At 31.5% G+C, this 17,884-nt stretch overlaps 1 protein-coding gene across 2 annotated transcripts in view; it reads left to right on the forward strand.

Annotated features, from left to right (window-relative positions):
* The first annotated feature begins 9,550 nt into the window (after window positions 1–9,550).
* The window catches only part of LOC136981548 (protein FAM193A-like), an 81,091-nt gene continuing 72,757 nt past the window's right edge, over window positions 9,551–17,884 (forward strand). The window contains exon 1 of one of the 2 annotated variants that reach the window (XM_067277856.1): window positions 9,551–9,802. In XM_067277856.1, the coding sequence (XP_067133957.1) occupies window positions 9,686–9,802 (117 nt within the window). In that variant the 5' untranslated portion in view covers window positions 9,551–9,685. Of the gene's footprint in view, window positions 9,803–9,884; window positions 10,094–17,884 lie in introns of those variants that run through there. The other variant, XM_067277857.1, reaches the window with a different exon arrangement.

The following is a 17,884-nucleotide window of genomic DNA, read 5'->3' on the forward strand; positions in this document are numbered from 1 at the left end:
TCAAAGTAAAACTTTTAATTGAAAGAAAGTCTTAATATTTGTCACACAAAATGTGGTAGGGTTAATTTTAACTACTAGAGATGATTAATTTAATTGTGATAAAAATAATAATCAGATAGTGTTTGCAGAATGCTCTTATCACTGTTATTTGAATACTGATAAAACTAATATTGTTTTTGAGTCATATTCCATGCTAACATTCAAAACTGGTTTATAAATTTATCTATTTGAAGTTAGCTTATTTCATGTTTAAAATTAGTGTGAAGAATTCTTAAAATGGAAAACCATGATTTTACTTTTGAATCAAATGTCCAGAATCATTTATAATAGCAATTTATAATGTAAATAATTAAAAAAATAATGTTTAAATTATGTTAAAACCATTGAACATTGGTAACAGTCAGTCCTGGGTTCACACGCACCAAGCTGGACACGTGGAGTTTACCGTGTTTTCTTCACCTAAATAGGGACAGTTTCCCATAGAAAGTCTTTTCGAAAGTTACCTTCTTGGCAAGTCTTCTATGTCTTGCCTTGCCTTATCCTATCGATCAATGGATCAAATTAAAGATACTTTTTGGTAATCCCGTGAAAGTAATGTTTTCATACACTAGGTGCTATTCAGGGTGATCTAAATAAAATTTTTTTTTTTTCTGTAGAATGTCTCTCTGTAGAAAGAACTTTTGGGCAAATCTCAACCAAATTTGGTGTACATACTATTCCAAATATTCAATTTAGATTTTAAGAAAATGAATTTTATTTCAAAATTAACCGCTAGGGCGAAATTTAGTGCTGATATCCCTTTAAAGTGCGAATTATGTAAGTTTTCTGACGAATTTCGGATATAAAAAGAGTCGCCCAACATTCTTCACAATTCTTCGATAGCTGAGCAGTCGTGGTGCTCTGTTTGATGGTATGTTACTTATTAACTTTTAAGAAATTACGGATGTTTTGCGACTTCTTTTATATCCAAAATTTGTTAGAAGACCTACGTAATACGCACATTAGGAGAACATAAGCGCCAAAATTTGTCATAGCGGATAAATTTTAAAGTAAAATTATTTTCCAAAACTCGAAATTGCACACTCAGGAAAGCATTATATCAAATTTGGTTAAGATTTGCTTAATAGTTCTTATTATATAAAGCTCCAAACACCTACTCTAATAGTGAACGTATAATACTTCATTTTAAATTCAATTAGTTGTTCCACAATCCATACGGTAATCTAATTTTTCTCACTGAGACCGCTGAGATGATTATACATCAGTAATTTTCAAAATTTTCAACAGATGTATCAGATATGTAGGTTTATGCGAGTAGTGTCGAACCTCGTATATCCGTTTTTATCTGAATAATCTGAGAATAAGTCCAGATATCTGAGTATACGTCATTCGAATCATGATACTTCCAAGTTAGATAATTCGCGAATTTCCCGATCTGCAATCTGGAGTTATTCATGTAATAACATTAAATTGTTGCAGGGTATTATAGAATGCAAACTTACTCAATGAACTGTCTCATTGAATGAATTTGTTGGATTGGCTTGATGAGATACGGCAACGCAACACATGGTCAATCTGCCAAAGGAATGCCACTCAGGATGACCCTATGGTAAACTGGCTCATATTTATGTGCTAGAGACGTGAAGAAAACCTGGCAAACTCCAAGTCGCCAGCCCGTTGTCAAGCCCGTGTTTCATTGTGTCTCAATTAGCAAATATTAACATTTCAAATTGTCACTCAACCATATTATTTTAATTATCATTATTCTTGGGAAAGTGAATAGCTTTTTCCGAAAGTCAGACAACCTTTAGTAACAAAACTGAATTTATTCAATATGAATTTTCAGAAATAAATTCTGTAAGTGTTATTTTAATTAAATAGTTTATTTTATTACATACTTATCGTTTTATATAAATTTATTATGACTTTCTATTGTAGAATCCTTGTAAATTAATAAAACATACATAGTTTATATATTTCTCCCCAGATGGCGCCAGTGCCAAACTAAAAAAGTGGATGATGGATGATCCTGTCGACGTATACTTACAGACTGACGATATACTTTAATGTGTCAACCCACTACTTGGAGAAGCCATGAACAAATCCGTACGAATCGAAAAGCCTCAGGAAATTTTTGGGAATGACCCGATCCGAATATGTTAGGTCACTTCCGTCACCACCTAGCTGCTCCATTTTGGGCCTGAAAAAAATCACAGAACGGAAAGAATTTTAAAAGTGCCTTAAAATCACTATTCCAGTGTTTAAAAAGGCTCGCAGAGACTTACTGGTTTCAGAATTTTTAGTGTATCAATTGTTTGGAGGTTTTCGAACGCCTGAAATGCATGATACAGTCAAGGACTACGAACAGCTGACGGAGTTTGAGAAATGCCACATCACTGGGATCAAAGCAAAATAGTCAAATTTCCCGCCATCTGGGCCGTCCTGACCCGAGAGAAGGTATTGGAGCCAGTGCGAAGGGTACACATGCACAGCATTCAAGCTCTGACTCCCTGGACAAATCACCAGAATAGACTTATAGATGGCCAAGGTGGTTAAGTTATCAGCCTTACCCAACACCATTTTAGAAGTTATTAAAGTAAGATTTCGGTCTAGTTTAATCCCAATTTACAGAAAAGTTATGCTAAGCTGAAAAATGTGACTAACACAACAGAAATCACAGCAAAAAGTTGTACTGTCACCAAATTTGAAAATGTATGCTTGCTTCAGTGACGCACAATGGGAGGACAAAGTTGACCATTTGTGGGCCGTGCGTGCAGAAAAAGTGGAGTGACCTCAAACTCAAAACTTCTATCTCGAGAAGCATAAAACATTGAGACGTAATATTTTGCAGATCTTAGGATGTGACCCTCGAGGATTTCAATGATACGGTTTATGTGTATGCACGGTAATCCTTGGTATGGACCTTTATTGAGCAAAGGAAAAAGGCATGCATGCTTTTTAAACGTTTTCAAAGAACATCGAAGTTAAAAAATCCCGAGAGACTTACGTATAGGCTAAGTCTTGAGAAACCTGACACAAATTTTTGTCTTAAGCTACGAAGTATAAAGCCCTCGTGATTTCAACAAATGCAATTAAAACGTACGTGTATACGGAAATTAATTTTTATATAGTAATTAAATCATTATTTTTGGATAAGATGTACAACGTTATCTAAGTTAGAAGTATGTTAACGTAACTGCTGAGTTACATAGCGATTGGTCGACCGGCCTAGGAGTGCATAGTGAACAAACAAATATCCTCATTTATATATATATAGATCAGTGATTCTCAACCACTGTGCTGCGGCACTTTAGTGTGCCGCGAGAATTTTGAAGTGTGCCGCCACTGCGAATACCCATACATAAGCGACGTCAGACAAGTAGTTCAATCGATTCTTCCTTTCTAGGGTGCGTTTGGAAATTGTAACCGGTGTTACTGGTAACTGCCGGTAGGTACCAAGGTGTTTAGAAAATGCAACCTAAATAATTGACTGCGTTTAAAAATCACTGTTATGACATCACCGGTTGTCCTGCAGTACTTACCGAAGTAACCGTGTGTGCCGCCAAATTTTTAAATTATTAAGTGTACCGTGACGAAAAAAAGGTTGAGAATTATCTATATTATAGAGGGTCAGGACGATAAGTATAATTTAGAAGCGTAAGATTAAAAATGATCAGGTAAATTCTAGATTTTTATTTTTTACTCTCCGTCTTATGGGCACTAAGAGGGCCTCTTTTAGCAAGCCCATTATGGATTCGGCCAGGCCCACAATAAGGCAGCCGGATGGTGTGGGATGGGGCTCGACATATCCAGACGGACCACCTCCAAAAATTTCCTGGAGATTTTTCGACTCTTCTGGATTCAATCCCGGGTCCCCCAGAGCGGTGGACTGCCACCTTGACCGTTCTTCCATCCGGTCGTCAAATTCTATATCAAAAGAATAAGAACAACCAAGATTCCTGAAGACCGTGAAGTCCGACTTGAGCAACATCGAATAAGAATGGCTTCGTCAAGGGCTGCTGAAACAGCATCAGAACGTCAAGCTCGACTTGAAGCTCTCTCAATTCTTCAATCTTGACTTTCTCATTAAAAATATTCTGTCATGCTTGACTGGAGAATTTCTAGTAATTAATAAAAAAAAACTCTAGCAACGAGTTGCATAACTTTCCAAACTGCCATGAGATTTTTAGAAAATAACTTACATTCTTGATAATAAATAAATAAAATTGTGTGTGGCGTCATCAGTTACCAGATTTTCTTATAAAATTTTTCTATATTTTTAATTATGTTAAATGGCAAAACGTTTAATTTTATGGGTAGAGATGAGTTTTATATTCAGAAAAACAGTAAATGCTAACAAGTAAAATCTTCATTAATCGGTCTCTATTTGAAATATGACACGTGATCACCCTCTATCTCTCCACCCGGTCGACTTTCACTACCAAAATTTAATCGCATCAATTCTCCTTAAACACAAGGTAGCATGCCAAATTTTGTTTCGTAATCTTTACTCTATCCTGAGATATTAAACGAAATAGACGCCAAAACACACACGTCCACGAAAATTTTTGCCGTTTTTCGACTTATTGTGTTCAGGGGAGTCTCAAAACGTGGAGATTTGCATAGCACTCGGACCTGTTAGAAGTAGGAAGAAATTTTCGAACGTTTTTAAATTTAAATTTTATTTAAAATAGTTTAATTTTCCTTACATTACTACTATAGTAGCGCCGATCCTACCGGAAGTCATGTTATTTTAATTCAAAAATTTTCTCCTGAACGGAGTGAGATAGATAACCTGCATGACTCCGCTGTTAACACGAAGAGTATGATGTTCAGGAGCGAGACTACTAAAATCGAGAGCATTGTGACGAATACAGTAATTGCAACCCGGCATTGTGCTGATGTCACAACAAATAACTTCTAAAATACAAATAATAATAAATAAACAAATAATAAAATCATAAATTATCAATATAAGGCGGTGTTTCTCAACCCGTGATAGGACAAGTGATCCGCAGACAGACTTAAATTAACAAAGATTAAAGGCTTTAAGATATAACCATCGACGGCTATTACGGTGCCGCCTGGGGATTAAAGCTTTGTTCAACGACGATTAATTTTTAATAGTTTACTTCCAATTTAAATTTCCGGATGTGTTCGAAACATGCTTTCAGATTTTTTACGTTATGAATTGTACAGTATGCCCCACATGTTGGTAATACCCACATAGGTTTTAATAAATTTAGATTTACAGAACTTAAGGATTCGTAGAATTTTCTCAGACATTAGCGAGGTTGAGGCAGAAGTTTTAAACTCGAAAACGTGTACGTCGGACGTTCAGCGCCACTTTCCTGTAAGCCTAGAAGTTTGACAATACGTTTGGAAAGTCAGTGGAATCACGCTCGACATTCCAAACGCCATTGTCAAACTTCTAAGCTTACAGGAAAGCGGCGCCGAACGTCTGATGCATGTGGCCGTGCGCCTTATTTTGTATATTGTAGTACAGTAGAGAGTCGAAAATCGGAATTAATTGGAGACTGGGGTTGTTCAGATTAGTGATTTGTTCCGATTACCGATTATGTACGAAAAAATATATTAACCTGTCCGATGTTCAAATTTTTCTCGGTTGCGTGTCGCTTCGTGTTGAATTTTCGTCGATTTTAAGCCAAACGAAAATTTTTATAATAATAATCGAGGCTATCGTATCGTTAAAAATTATTTTTTCATTTTGTACAAACAAAATAAATATATTGAAGAATATAAAAACATGAAAATTATACTTTAGAAGTAAATTTAGTATCAAAAACGTTCGATTCAGCACGACACAGTCCGACTGAAAATCGTTCCGATTACCGGGGTTCCGATTAACGACTCTCTACTGTATATATTATTCTTAGTATTTATTCCATTTTCTTCCTCTTCGTTAGTTCTTTTGTCTATCTTTTTCTAGAAACTTCTGTCTTCCCTAACCCTTCCCTGTTCAAATGGTGGTGACCTAATTAAAAGACAAAGAAAAGGTGGTAGTCTGAGGGCTAAGTGTAGGACAAGAGGTCACTTTTTGACTGGGACGTTGAAGAGATAGGACGTGTTCTGAAGACCTCCAGGTTGTTCTGGCATCGACTGGAGGACAAAGGAGACGATAAGCCTAAGCTAGCGTTCGAGAGGAATCCGAAATATATCCCGATATAGAACCTCGAGAAGCTTATTGAGAGGATCGGAGAGACGTCCACAATCAACAACGCAGAAAGTTAATAATCTAGCATTCGCCACCATCACCCCAAGATCGTCGACACTTTGGGTACCCATTCTTTTCTGTCATTATATATCCAACTATCCTATTGTCTATCTTTTCTTCTCTCTTTTTTTTTATATTTGTGTAAGTAGTTTTAAGTATTTAGTCTTAGTTCCTTATTTTTGTAACGCGGTGAATATTCCTTTGTCGCGAGGTTGCTTAACGATTCTACCCGAGTATCTGCAGGAATTATATGTAGAAAAGGTTAATAGTGAAAGAACGAGGAGTGTCGGAATTGTAAAAGAATCCTGTAAAGTAAATAAACACGGGTGACGAGAACATTTATGTGTGTTATATTCTCTTGTTGAATCACTCACCACGTGCATATCCTACACGTACACGTTTTTGCGTTGAAAACTTCGGCCTCAACCTCGCTATTTTGTCTTGTCCTTGGACTTAAACAGGTTGAGAAACACTGCGTTTAAGGCAATTAATTATCCAAGTTTAAAAAAACAAACTTTAATTAAATTTGAACAGAGCAATTCTTAAACAAATTTTTAAGGTAGAGAAGATGCATATTTTGATTTTTAATAAAAAATAAATAGGTAAAATGTATAATCCTATGTCATTTACATAAAATAATTGTAAAATTTATATCAAGATACGAACCAACGACCATGTACAGTACCCTAAGGTTTTACAGAATTTACTCATAAATCTCTGTACTTTTTAATTTCGAGTTTCTTGAAAACGTTTGAGAAGAGCGCTTTTTTCCTTTCATGGGCATCGGCAGCAGTGGCGTAGCGAACATAACTGGCGCCCGGGGCACGACACTTTATTGGCGCCCCCTCCCCTCCCCTCCCCCTCCAGAAACACATATAGTTGTCTTGGAGACCATTTGGGCGCCCCTCTGCGAGTGGCGCCCGGTGCATGATACATCCCTTGCACCCCCCTTCGCTACGCCACTGATCGGCAAAAAATTTTCCAGGGGGGGGGCAAAACTTGGAGACAAATAATTACATCAGTAAATTTTTATTTAATTATTTATTTTTTGGGTTTTTTTTTCAGATAAATTATAGAATACAGTATTACATCAAATCGGCCCATGGTCAAGGGTGTAAGGTTACATCTCTTGATATCTCAATTACTTTTACCAATATAACTTGTGGAATTTTTTTACTCCATCCCAGAGAGCGGCAAGTGTCCGATTTGCCACCATCTATGAATGTCATGCTACCTTTGATCAATAAAGATTCATACCAAGGCTTATCCACACAAACCGTATCATCGAAATCTTCGAGGACTTCACCATAAACTTTAAGATCTTAAATAATCTGACGATGAAGTTTGAACAAAATTGGAGGGAATCGAACGTGCACATTAACTGGTGGTATGAAATGATCCATGGGTTCTGCTCCCTCAAGCTAAGAACGTTTTTATTTACATACGAAATAGATTTATAACTCATAGTTTATTTATTTAACTTCTGAAAACATTTTCACAAATAAATATACAGTATTCTTTACTCACTACGTCATAGAAGCTGTTCCTGCAACTAAGGAATTTTTAGTGATTTCCTTTGACTTTTGGATTATTTTAGTTATTCAGCGGTGAATGTTTTGAGATTTGAACATCAAAGAAGATTAGAAATTGAATATAATAGGAGTGGGGCAAAGCCCTCTGGCTTTGCCCCTCTCCTTCCCTTCACTTCTTTCTCTGGGTGCCATATCAGAACATCCCGACGTCGGCAAGCACCTGGCGCAGGTTAGTAAGCGCTTAGTAACGCGCCAAGGTATATCCTGGGGGAAGTTACAACCAGAGTGGTTTCCCGTTGCCTTCTCTGGAGCCCGACGTTACGCGGGGGGAAAGAATTCCTTCCGGGAGGTCTTTTAAGGAAACTGGCACCTATTCAGGTGTTACAAACATGGAGAAAACTCGGAAACTTCACATGGCCAGCCCGTCCGAGCGCGGCGCGAACCCGAGACCGAACTCCCAGTGTTTAGCGACAAAACCTCTCGGCCACTGGTGGGATCCCTTCAATTACTTGTTCTAAAATTCCGTGATGATTCATCGATTTCAGATGCCACCGTTTCTAGACTTTCTTTGTACGGGAAAACGTTTGTGGAGATTTTAAAGTTAAATATATACAGTCAAACTTGTTTTTGTGCGGGGGATAGGGACCGCATAAAAGAAAATGCATAAAAAAAATCGCGCGAAACTTCACGAGTGGCTATAAAAAATAGTTTTCGCAACACAATTAAAAAAATATTTTTTAATGCGGTGAATAGGGACCGCATAAAAAAAGTCTCACGTAGAAAATAACTCGAAACCGTACGAAATAACTAGGAATTGCTTTTTTTAACTCCTCGGGCCTTTTTCTGCAACACCTAATGGGGAAAAATCCTCTAAGAATTTTAATTTTTATATTAATTAATTATTTCCACTTAAATACGAATCTAACATTAAAAAGTTAAAAATAATCGTTAAATAATGATTTTATTTGATAAATATAGCTGCAGGAAGTGTTATTTCATTTAACAAGGCGTGAAATTTCACACCCGCAGTCTAAAGCTGGAGGGGAGCTAACTTACCGCATCTGTTCAAATATAACATAATATTTATGGTTTTTACGCTATTAAAATAAGAGGGGACCGAAATAAACGTATGAGAAAAAAATTTTTCTGAATAAAAAATGAAAAAAACCTGCTGATGTCATAGAAAACAACCAATAGAGTTTTTAAAAATTTTACAGGAGTCAATTATGTTCCAATTTGATTGAAATTTTCATATACCGCACAAAAAAAATCGCACAAATAAAAATCGCACAGAAAAAGACCGCACAAAAACAGGTTTGACTGTATTTGGAATTTGAGCCTGGTTAATTTGTTTCAATTGCTTTAGCAGCAGCGTTCAACTAACGATAAGCTGATTGAGCGCTTATCCAAGAAGATTTTCGAATAAATTAAAAATAGCGAATAATTTGATAAATTAGAATATATTTAATCCATCAAATCGCTCACAATTCACGATTACTACAATACATTTAAGGCATCCATGCTTGTTATTGTAATAACATCACATCCCACATTTTAAACTTTAATATTTAAGCATTTTTTCTATAGGAAACTCAAAAGTGCATGATTCGAATACATGAAATATACTTGTACGGTATTCTTAAAAATTTCCGATTATTCACTTTCGTATATCCAGTTTTCGTACATTTCTACAAACATTACGTAACTATTATGTCACGTTAGGTTCAATTATGCATTTGTTTTAGTAATAACATGGAAACTTCAAAGCGACACGGCGCGGCAATTCCTTTAAATACCAGGTAGAGTTATGGAAACGCCTGACCGCCATGTTAAATGTGATCCTGGTTTAGTTGCTGGATTAAGCGAAAGTTTTTAATAAAGGTTCGTATATTTCTGCAAAGCGTTATAAGAAAAGAAAATGAGTCCGTCTGAAAACAAACGCGCAAAAAGACGTAAAAACAAGAAAGGACGTCCAATTCATCATAACGAATACGTTGAGACGCACCCGAAGTCGTCTGCGGATAAAAACGAAAAAGTAAGAAATTCGAACAAAAACAAATAATTAATTTAAAATTTATAAAATAAATAATTAAAATCACACAAAACAACTTCACAATTATTAGGCATTTTCGTTACTTATTCAAATTGATTCATTCGAATCTTCTCTGTCACTCACGTTCCTTTCACGTGAGATATGAGATGATGTGAGAGTGAGATTTAAGTATTCGAATTTGAATACATCATTTGATTGTAAGTTACATGTATTCTACTGACAAATTTATAAACAAATCGATGCCATCAAATTGATTCTTCTGTCTTAAGTTAGGTAAGGATTCTACACTAAAAATAATGACAGTCAGGTCTAAAATTAACTTACAGGTCTTGCATTGTTAGTTTTTTTCCCATCATCTGTTGATATGAGGGAATGATTTGAAATGTGCGCACGATGAATTTATTGGTTCTACGTGTCGAAAGGTGGCCGGTTTTTTAATTTTGGCGACCGACAGAGGCCATAAAATTAAGTCGGCCCAAAATGCATTGATATACGTATGTAATTGACTGAATTAAATATAATTAAACCCTAAGTTTTGGATGTCTAATTACCGATAGCGTTCCTATACACCTGTGGATGTGGGATTACGGAAGTTTTGAGAATTATCTAAGTGGTCTGCCTGTTTTACGTGAATACCGATGTCGATGCTTTTGTCGACGAGGTGAACGAGATCAATTTTTGGAACAAAATTATAAGAGAGCAAATGTTTTTGACCATGTTAAATGGGCATCTTTGGGCTAACTGACCTTTGCAGCTGTTAAAACGAGCTGTTAAATCTTGTTAAGTATACCTGGCTTTGAGTTGTTGATTATGATGCGTTTATCTGTTAATTATTCTTGGATTTGAAATGAATCGTTAAAGAATAAATGCTAAATGAAGTTGTATGTATGCCTAGTTGTAATTTGTGAAGCTTAAGGGTGCTATTATACATCTCTGGAATAGACTTGATATTTCTTTAATATGAAGATCTATACTCGATATTGTACCTAACTATAGCCAAATAATTAGAATTTATTTTTCAGATTCGATGCTTGTGTTGTATCTTGCATATAAATGAATCTAAATTGAAAATAACTATCTTGTCTGTCAATGACAATATTTAACACTGCAAGATAGTTTATTTTAGAATTTGTTTCTCATTTTGATTATTTTATAATAGAAATATGTTTGATAAGATTATGAAGATCTACTTTGATAGACAATAATCAGTTGAATTAAAGCCATGTTTTTTATGTTCTGTTAGATATAAATCAAAAATAATTACAAATTGGATTTTAATTAATTAGTAGTAAACTTTTTAATGGAAATTCTTGATTAATCTATCAAATATTGAGTTTATGATTTAATGATTACATATTTAATGAGAAGTTTTGAATGGGACATTTTTAAGATGTTAGTTACTAATCCTAATTGGTTAGTAATGGATAATTTTCAAACATTTGAAGTTATACATGAAAATTGCAGTTTAAATGAATATAAACATGCTTTTGAATTGTTATATATAAATAAAAAAATTGTTTGTAATCAACTGATTACTTTTATCAAATTAATTTTTTTCTGTAAATTGTATGCATGAGTTTTTAAAAATATGAATGAATTTACAAATTTGTTTACATGACTATTCCAAACTCACTATCTATAAAATTTACTTTTTGTAAATATTATTTAACAACAAAAAGTCAAGATATTTAAATAAAAATTTTCTCTGAAATATATTGTATGTAAATAAAATCTGATTAAATTGAAATTATAAAAATGTTTTAAAAATTTTGCTGAATTAAATTTCTGTTGTTCAATAAATAAATTTTTCTCAGTAAAATTTCTAACTTTATAAGGTATCTAAGAGCTTTAATCTTATCATTGAACATTTAATCTAGATATTCATAAATAATACACAATATGGAATATTTTTATATTAGTTTCCTCAAATTGTAAACAAAAACACATGAGTTTACTGCATGATAGTATATGACAGTAAACTAAATGCAAGTGGGAATAGAGAAGTGAATTGTTTGAAGTTTGTCCTTGCTTAAAGCCTGATGTAAATTCTAGATTACTTGCTTTTATTCTTTGAAACTTTGAGGCCTGAGGCCTGTATAAATTAGATAACGAAAACAAAAATTATGGCAATACTGATAAATATTTAATAGCTAATTAATGCTGTCAAATAGTTTTTAATAAATTATACTAAAGTTACCTTTCATATAAATAATAAATATATATATAATTTATATGAAAGGTAACTTTAGTATATAATTTATATTATGGAATATAATTTCTATATATAAATTTGAATGATAATGAAAAATTAAAGATAATTTAAATTTAAAAAATGATTCATATGTGCTTTGTTAGATATATATTTACATGATCATTGAACTTAATTATTAAACATAATTTTATTTTGAAGGATAATTTTTAGAAGCTCTTATTGAGTTTAATGCCATATTGAATTTAAAATATTGAAATTTTGAGTGCTAAATCAATTTTTAAATCCAGATTAATGGATTCTTTAGCATTGGATTTAAGTAGATATTACAGTTAATTACTTAAAGAATTGATAAACAACTTGATGCAGAATTTTAAATCCATCAAAATCATTTATGCTAGAAAATAATGCATTAACATGTAAAATAAAAATAATAATGTTTAATTGTGAATATAATACAGAAACTTTGTGAGGGGACATTATGACTTTTCAATAAACTTCAGACGAATATTTGATGTGTTTATTGATCAGCAATTTACATTTATTAAAGTAATCAGTTAGTTTAATATATTTCCTGCATAAATGAATATGTAATGCTATTGAATATGAACTATTGATTATATGGAGTACAAATGCAGCTTGAAAATTTAATTTGATATTGATGAAATAGTTTCAAATATAACTGAAAATTTGTTTGCTTTGTAAAATGTTTTTTAGAATAATTATGAATATTATAACTATTAACTCATTAATAAAATCAAATTATCTGCTTTGACTAAGTTTTGCATCTTGATACTTTAGATTGTTTTATAGCAAGAGTTTGATTAAACCATTTAGGTGTTAGTAATGGTGTTAAATTATTGTGATTAACAACTTAAATAAAATTCTGATTATAGTTGAATATTAATTACATTAATTCTTTTATTTCACATTACAGAATTCATTTTCTAAGTTTTTGAACATTATAGCTCAGTTAAGTTGGAATCATGCAATGAGACAGGTCCATTGAGGGAGGAGCTAAGATTTTACTATGGGTCAAAAGAAAACTTAGGAACCTTTCCTATCTGTAAATTAATGTTATTTTTACTAATAAAAAATAAAATCTTTAAGATTGCTTTTTATTAATAAAGAAATATTCTATGTATAGAGTTGAACCAAAAGTTTGATTTTTAGAAAGAAATAAAATACACTATTTTGGAATAAATAAAAACCCTTAATCCACAATATATTCACCCTTCCGTTTGATAACCTTACGATAGAATTGGGTGGGTTTCTGATTGAAGAAATTAGCAATGTGGTTTTTGATACCTTCTAAACATTAAAATTCTATACCATTTAAAATTATTCTGCTACAAATGAAAAAGAAGATAGTCTGAGGGAGCAATATCCGAAAAATATGCAGGGTGACTCAAAAGTCTAGAAGTTTTTGGTGCACGTTCAATGATATGTGCGGCCTTGCGTTATCCTGGTGGAATACCACTCCCCATTGATTTGCAAGTTTTGGTCGTTTTTGATGCATTGCAGCCTTCAGTTCATTCAGTTGGAGATAATATTTATTGGAATTAATTGTTTGTTGTTGGGTAAAAGCTTGTAATAAAGAATCCCTTTCTAATTCCACAGAACTGAAATCCATTACTTTTCTGGGATGCAAACCAGCTTTAGTTTGTGGCACTGGCAGATCACCTGGCTTACTCCAAGATCTGTTGTGTTGAATATTGTTGTAAACAATCCATTTTCATTGCCTGTTATTAATCACTTTAATAATGAATCATCATCATCGAGTTTTAAAAGTGTATCACAAACAGAAACACACTCAATAAGGTTTCATTCACTTAACTGATAGGGAATGCAAACATCATAATGGGAAGTGTATCCAAGGAAGCTAAATGTCTGACAACAGATTTTTGGGATATTTTTAAGTTGTTGGCTATGTCTTGTGATGTTCTATGCCGATCATTTTGGATTAAAGTCACTATGGACTTATCTTCTAGGTTGAGGGCCGTCATGACTGAGGTGCATCTTCGAGAGAAAAATCTCCTGCTCTAAATTTTGCAAACTATTTCTGGCATGTTTGGTCAGTAACTGCATCCTCCTCACATATAGCATATAACTGTTTTTAAGTTTTTTGCCACATTTTTCTCTTTTTGGAAATAATAGAGCATAAGATGTTGAAAATGCACTTTCTTATCTTACATTTTGATGTTTTCTTTTTTTTTAAAAGATAACAGAATGTTAAAAAATAGCTGTAACCACACTTATGTATTAACCTCTGCATGATTCATATTTATGCAAAATGTAAAATTCAGGTTGTTGTATTTAAATTGAAAAGCAATCAAATTTAACAATTTTATTACAAACCTTTTAAAGAATTTATTTTTGAAAGTCATTAATTTTACAAATGTCACATAACAAGAAGGGGAACTCCTAATTTAATAATCACATACAACAGTTGCATTCAGAATATTTAAAATTAAGACTAAAATATATATTATTCAATTTTATTTTATTTATTTTAGAAGCTTGCAAGATATACATTTTTGTTGATTAATATTCTGTTATAATTATTATTTATTTATACATTACAATTTAAAAAAAATGAGTGCAAAGATAAATACAATGATTTTTTACAATGTAAATAGTAGGAAGCTAATTAAAACAATGCTGATAAGATAAACAGTAGATTTAGTTATAGCAATTAAATGTGTGTGATATATAGTTTATAAATATAAATATAATTATTTGACAATTAAAAACACCATATGTTTTTATAGCTTTTGAATTAAACTTTCTTAATAATAACTAATAGCAGTTGAAATGCTGTTTAAGATTTAGCAAGAAGAAATTTAAACAAACAGTTTAAGTTTTAATATTCTTTGTTTTATTTTCAAGATGTTCTGTAATTGGTAAATTATTTTTAGAAGTTTATAAATCACAATTTCCAAATTGTGCAATTTGAATAAGTATTAATTTTGTACATACTTTTTTTGTTTATTGCCTCTAGGAAATCAGTTAATATGCTAGATTTTTAATTAAATTTGATTTTATAAATTAAATTTATTTTAATTGAAATCTCTTTGAGGTTTACATGAAATTAAGTTTGTCAGTAACTAGAATGATGATCTAATTTCTTTTAAATTTGCCATTAAAAAATTTTCTCAAGGTGGCTTTCATTAATTTCAAATAGTCATAGAGCTTGAGTATTAACTAAAATTGTGATTATAATTGAATTTTATAATTTAAGTTTTAAAAAGATTCTCTCTCTAATGTTATATTGATTATTTTTTTTGCTAGTTAATGGAATGAATCATTTGCATTCTTGAGACAATTCTAGATTTTAAACATTAAAATATACTTATTTTTTGTTAGGTACTTTAAATTAGATGTGAAAATACTTTATTAAATTCTAGATAATGCAGGTTAACATTGTGAAAATATAATCAATTTTATTACTTTGTTTATTAATTAATGAAATGTAATAAATGTTAGTCATTAACAAATATAGTTCTAATTTCAGTTCTGTATATTAATTTAAACAAGTTAATTGCTTAAGTATAAAATTAAAGTTCAAATATAATTATATATTTTCAGAGAAAATTAACTTTTGATAAAATAAAATACAACTTTACTTTGAAATTAAATATTATGTTATTTTTACAATTTTGCTTTAAAAATTAAAAATGTATTCAAAGCTTTAAAATTTTAAAATTTTGGCATTTGACTCCAAAAAATATTAAATTAAAAGTGTATTTGGCTAATAATAGAAATTATCTGAAATATTTTTGTTAAAATATTTGCATATTTTATTTCTATGGTACTCGTGTTTCATTAATAGTGATTATAAGATTTTTAACAGTAAGTTTATTACTTCATAATTGTCATTCAGTTTTGATTTTAATGATTAAAAATTTGAAAAATCAAAAATAATTCCTAATGAGTTAATGTATTAATTAATTAACTAAAGTTTTTAAAACTAGCATTTTTAATGCAAACAATATTAAAATATGGTAAATAGAACTAAAAGTTGAACAAAAATATAAAATTTTTCTAAAACAGTTTTATTTGAATATGTAAATTTTTTGTCATTGTATGAATTTCTTTTAATGTTGTAGATATGTTTAAAAAATGAGTAATATTTGTTATTTTTAGAATGTATTTTATGAAAAAATTTACAAAAAATTTAATATTTAGCAACTGGTTAGTGGAAGATGTAACTTAAACGCATTCGCATCACTGTTCTGAGAGATGTAGATTCAAATGTGAGGTAGGTCTCCAACGGATGGTTTGATCTTGATGTGTCAAGCCCTGTCCCTTGTCACTTCATTTTTTCCTTGTGGTTTTGGACAAAGGCATGAAAAAAGGCCCTTTAATCTCTACAGGTCACTTGAAGGAGGAGAAAGATTATATTTGAATAGAACTTTGTAATGGATTAAATTTGTACCATTTAAGTTTCAGTAGTATTTGTACTGATTGTGAAGCAGTTTTTAATTACATGCTTAATCTCTAAAGATGAATGCTTATAACATTGAAAGAATTTAGAAAATGTGATTTGTTTTTTTCTTTTTTTCAGTTTTGTTAATTTTATTAACTTTTACATTTTATGATTTTCAATTTTAATTTATTAATGTATCTATTACTAAGAGCAACATTTCTGAACTTTTCCTTTGGACATATTGAAATCGTTAATTAGACATGGCAAAATAAATTTTAGAATTAAAATTTTTTTTAGTTGTGATGACTAGTGTACAGTTCTAAGGAGAGTGCAGAGATACATACTATCTCCATATAACTCAATATACATTCTTTGAACTTTCTATGTTAAAATATTGAAATATTAATATAGAACTATGTAATCTGAAGGAGTTATTAAATCATAATTCTTCAAAAACTGTTTCGAAAATGAAAAGACTTGGTTGTGAATATGACAACTCTGATAACAAAAAATGTGTGATATAAAATAATGTTTTAAAAGCTGTATAGTTCATCTTTTGTTATCATGTATATTGTCTGTTTTTATGATCTAGTTACTTTTTTTAATATATTTACTTTCTTTACTTGGACGCTTTCTGCCCCATAGCCACTAAGACCTTTTAATCAAGTCCATTGTGGGTTTGGCCTGGCAACAATGGGGCAGCTGGTGGTGAGGGATGGGACCTAACATATCCAGTATGGAATAATGTAAAATTCCTGGGTGTTTTGATCTACTTAGATTTATTTCTGGGTCACCCAGAGAGCTAACATCTTAACCTTTTAGCCATTTATTTTATTTATTGAAAGGTTGTTTACTTTAGAATTTTTCCTTAGCAGATATTGGCAGAGAAGCTGTATTGATTTAATGCAAGCCATTTGACATTGTTCTGATGTTATAATTGTACTTGAAGAAATTTGAGCAAATTAAAAGTTTTTTGTCAAAATTTATAACAAAACTTTTAAGTTCAATCCTTTACTATTAAATAGTAGTTATTTATAAGGCAATTTTTGTGTTCTTGAAGAGTACATTGGAATAATAAGTATGATAAAAATGAATTCTGTTTTTGTTATGCTGATCTTCACTGCGGTAAAATTCTCCTAACCAGTGCAGTAGATTACCTTGTATTATGAATCGTCAACTGTTTCCAAGTATTTATACACAGCTCTTAGCATTCTTCCTGTCTTGATATCAATAATAAAAAATCATTTTTCATTTTAAAGCACTTAAAAACTTCTTTTCAAAACATGACTGGACAAGCAAGATTAAAGGGACTGGCACATTGGACAATTCAAAGAAAAATTCCAGTTAACATAGATAGCAATCTTAGAATCATTGCTTTTAAAAGAAAAAAAATCAATGAATTTTGTTTTGTAATATAATCATCATG

This window comes from Centruroides vittatus, unplaced genomic scaffold, assembly GCF_030686945.1.
Source record: "Centruroides vittatus isolate TY-2023 unplaced genomic scaffold, ASM3068694v2 contig_767, whole genome shotgun sequence".
NCBI classification, from domain to species: domain Eukaryota; kingdom Metazoa; phylum Arthropoda; class Arachnida; order Scorpiones; family Buthidae; genus Centruroides; species Centruroides vittatus.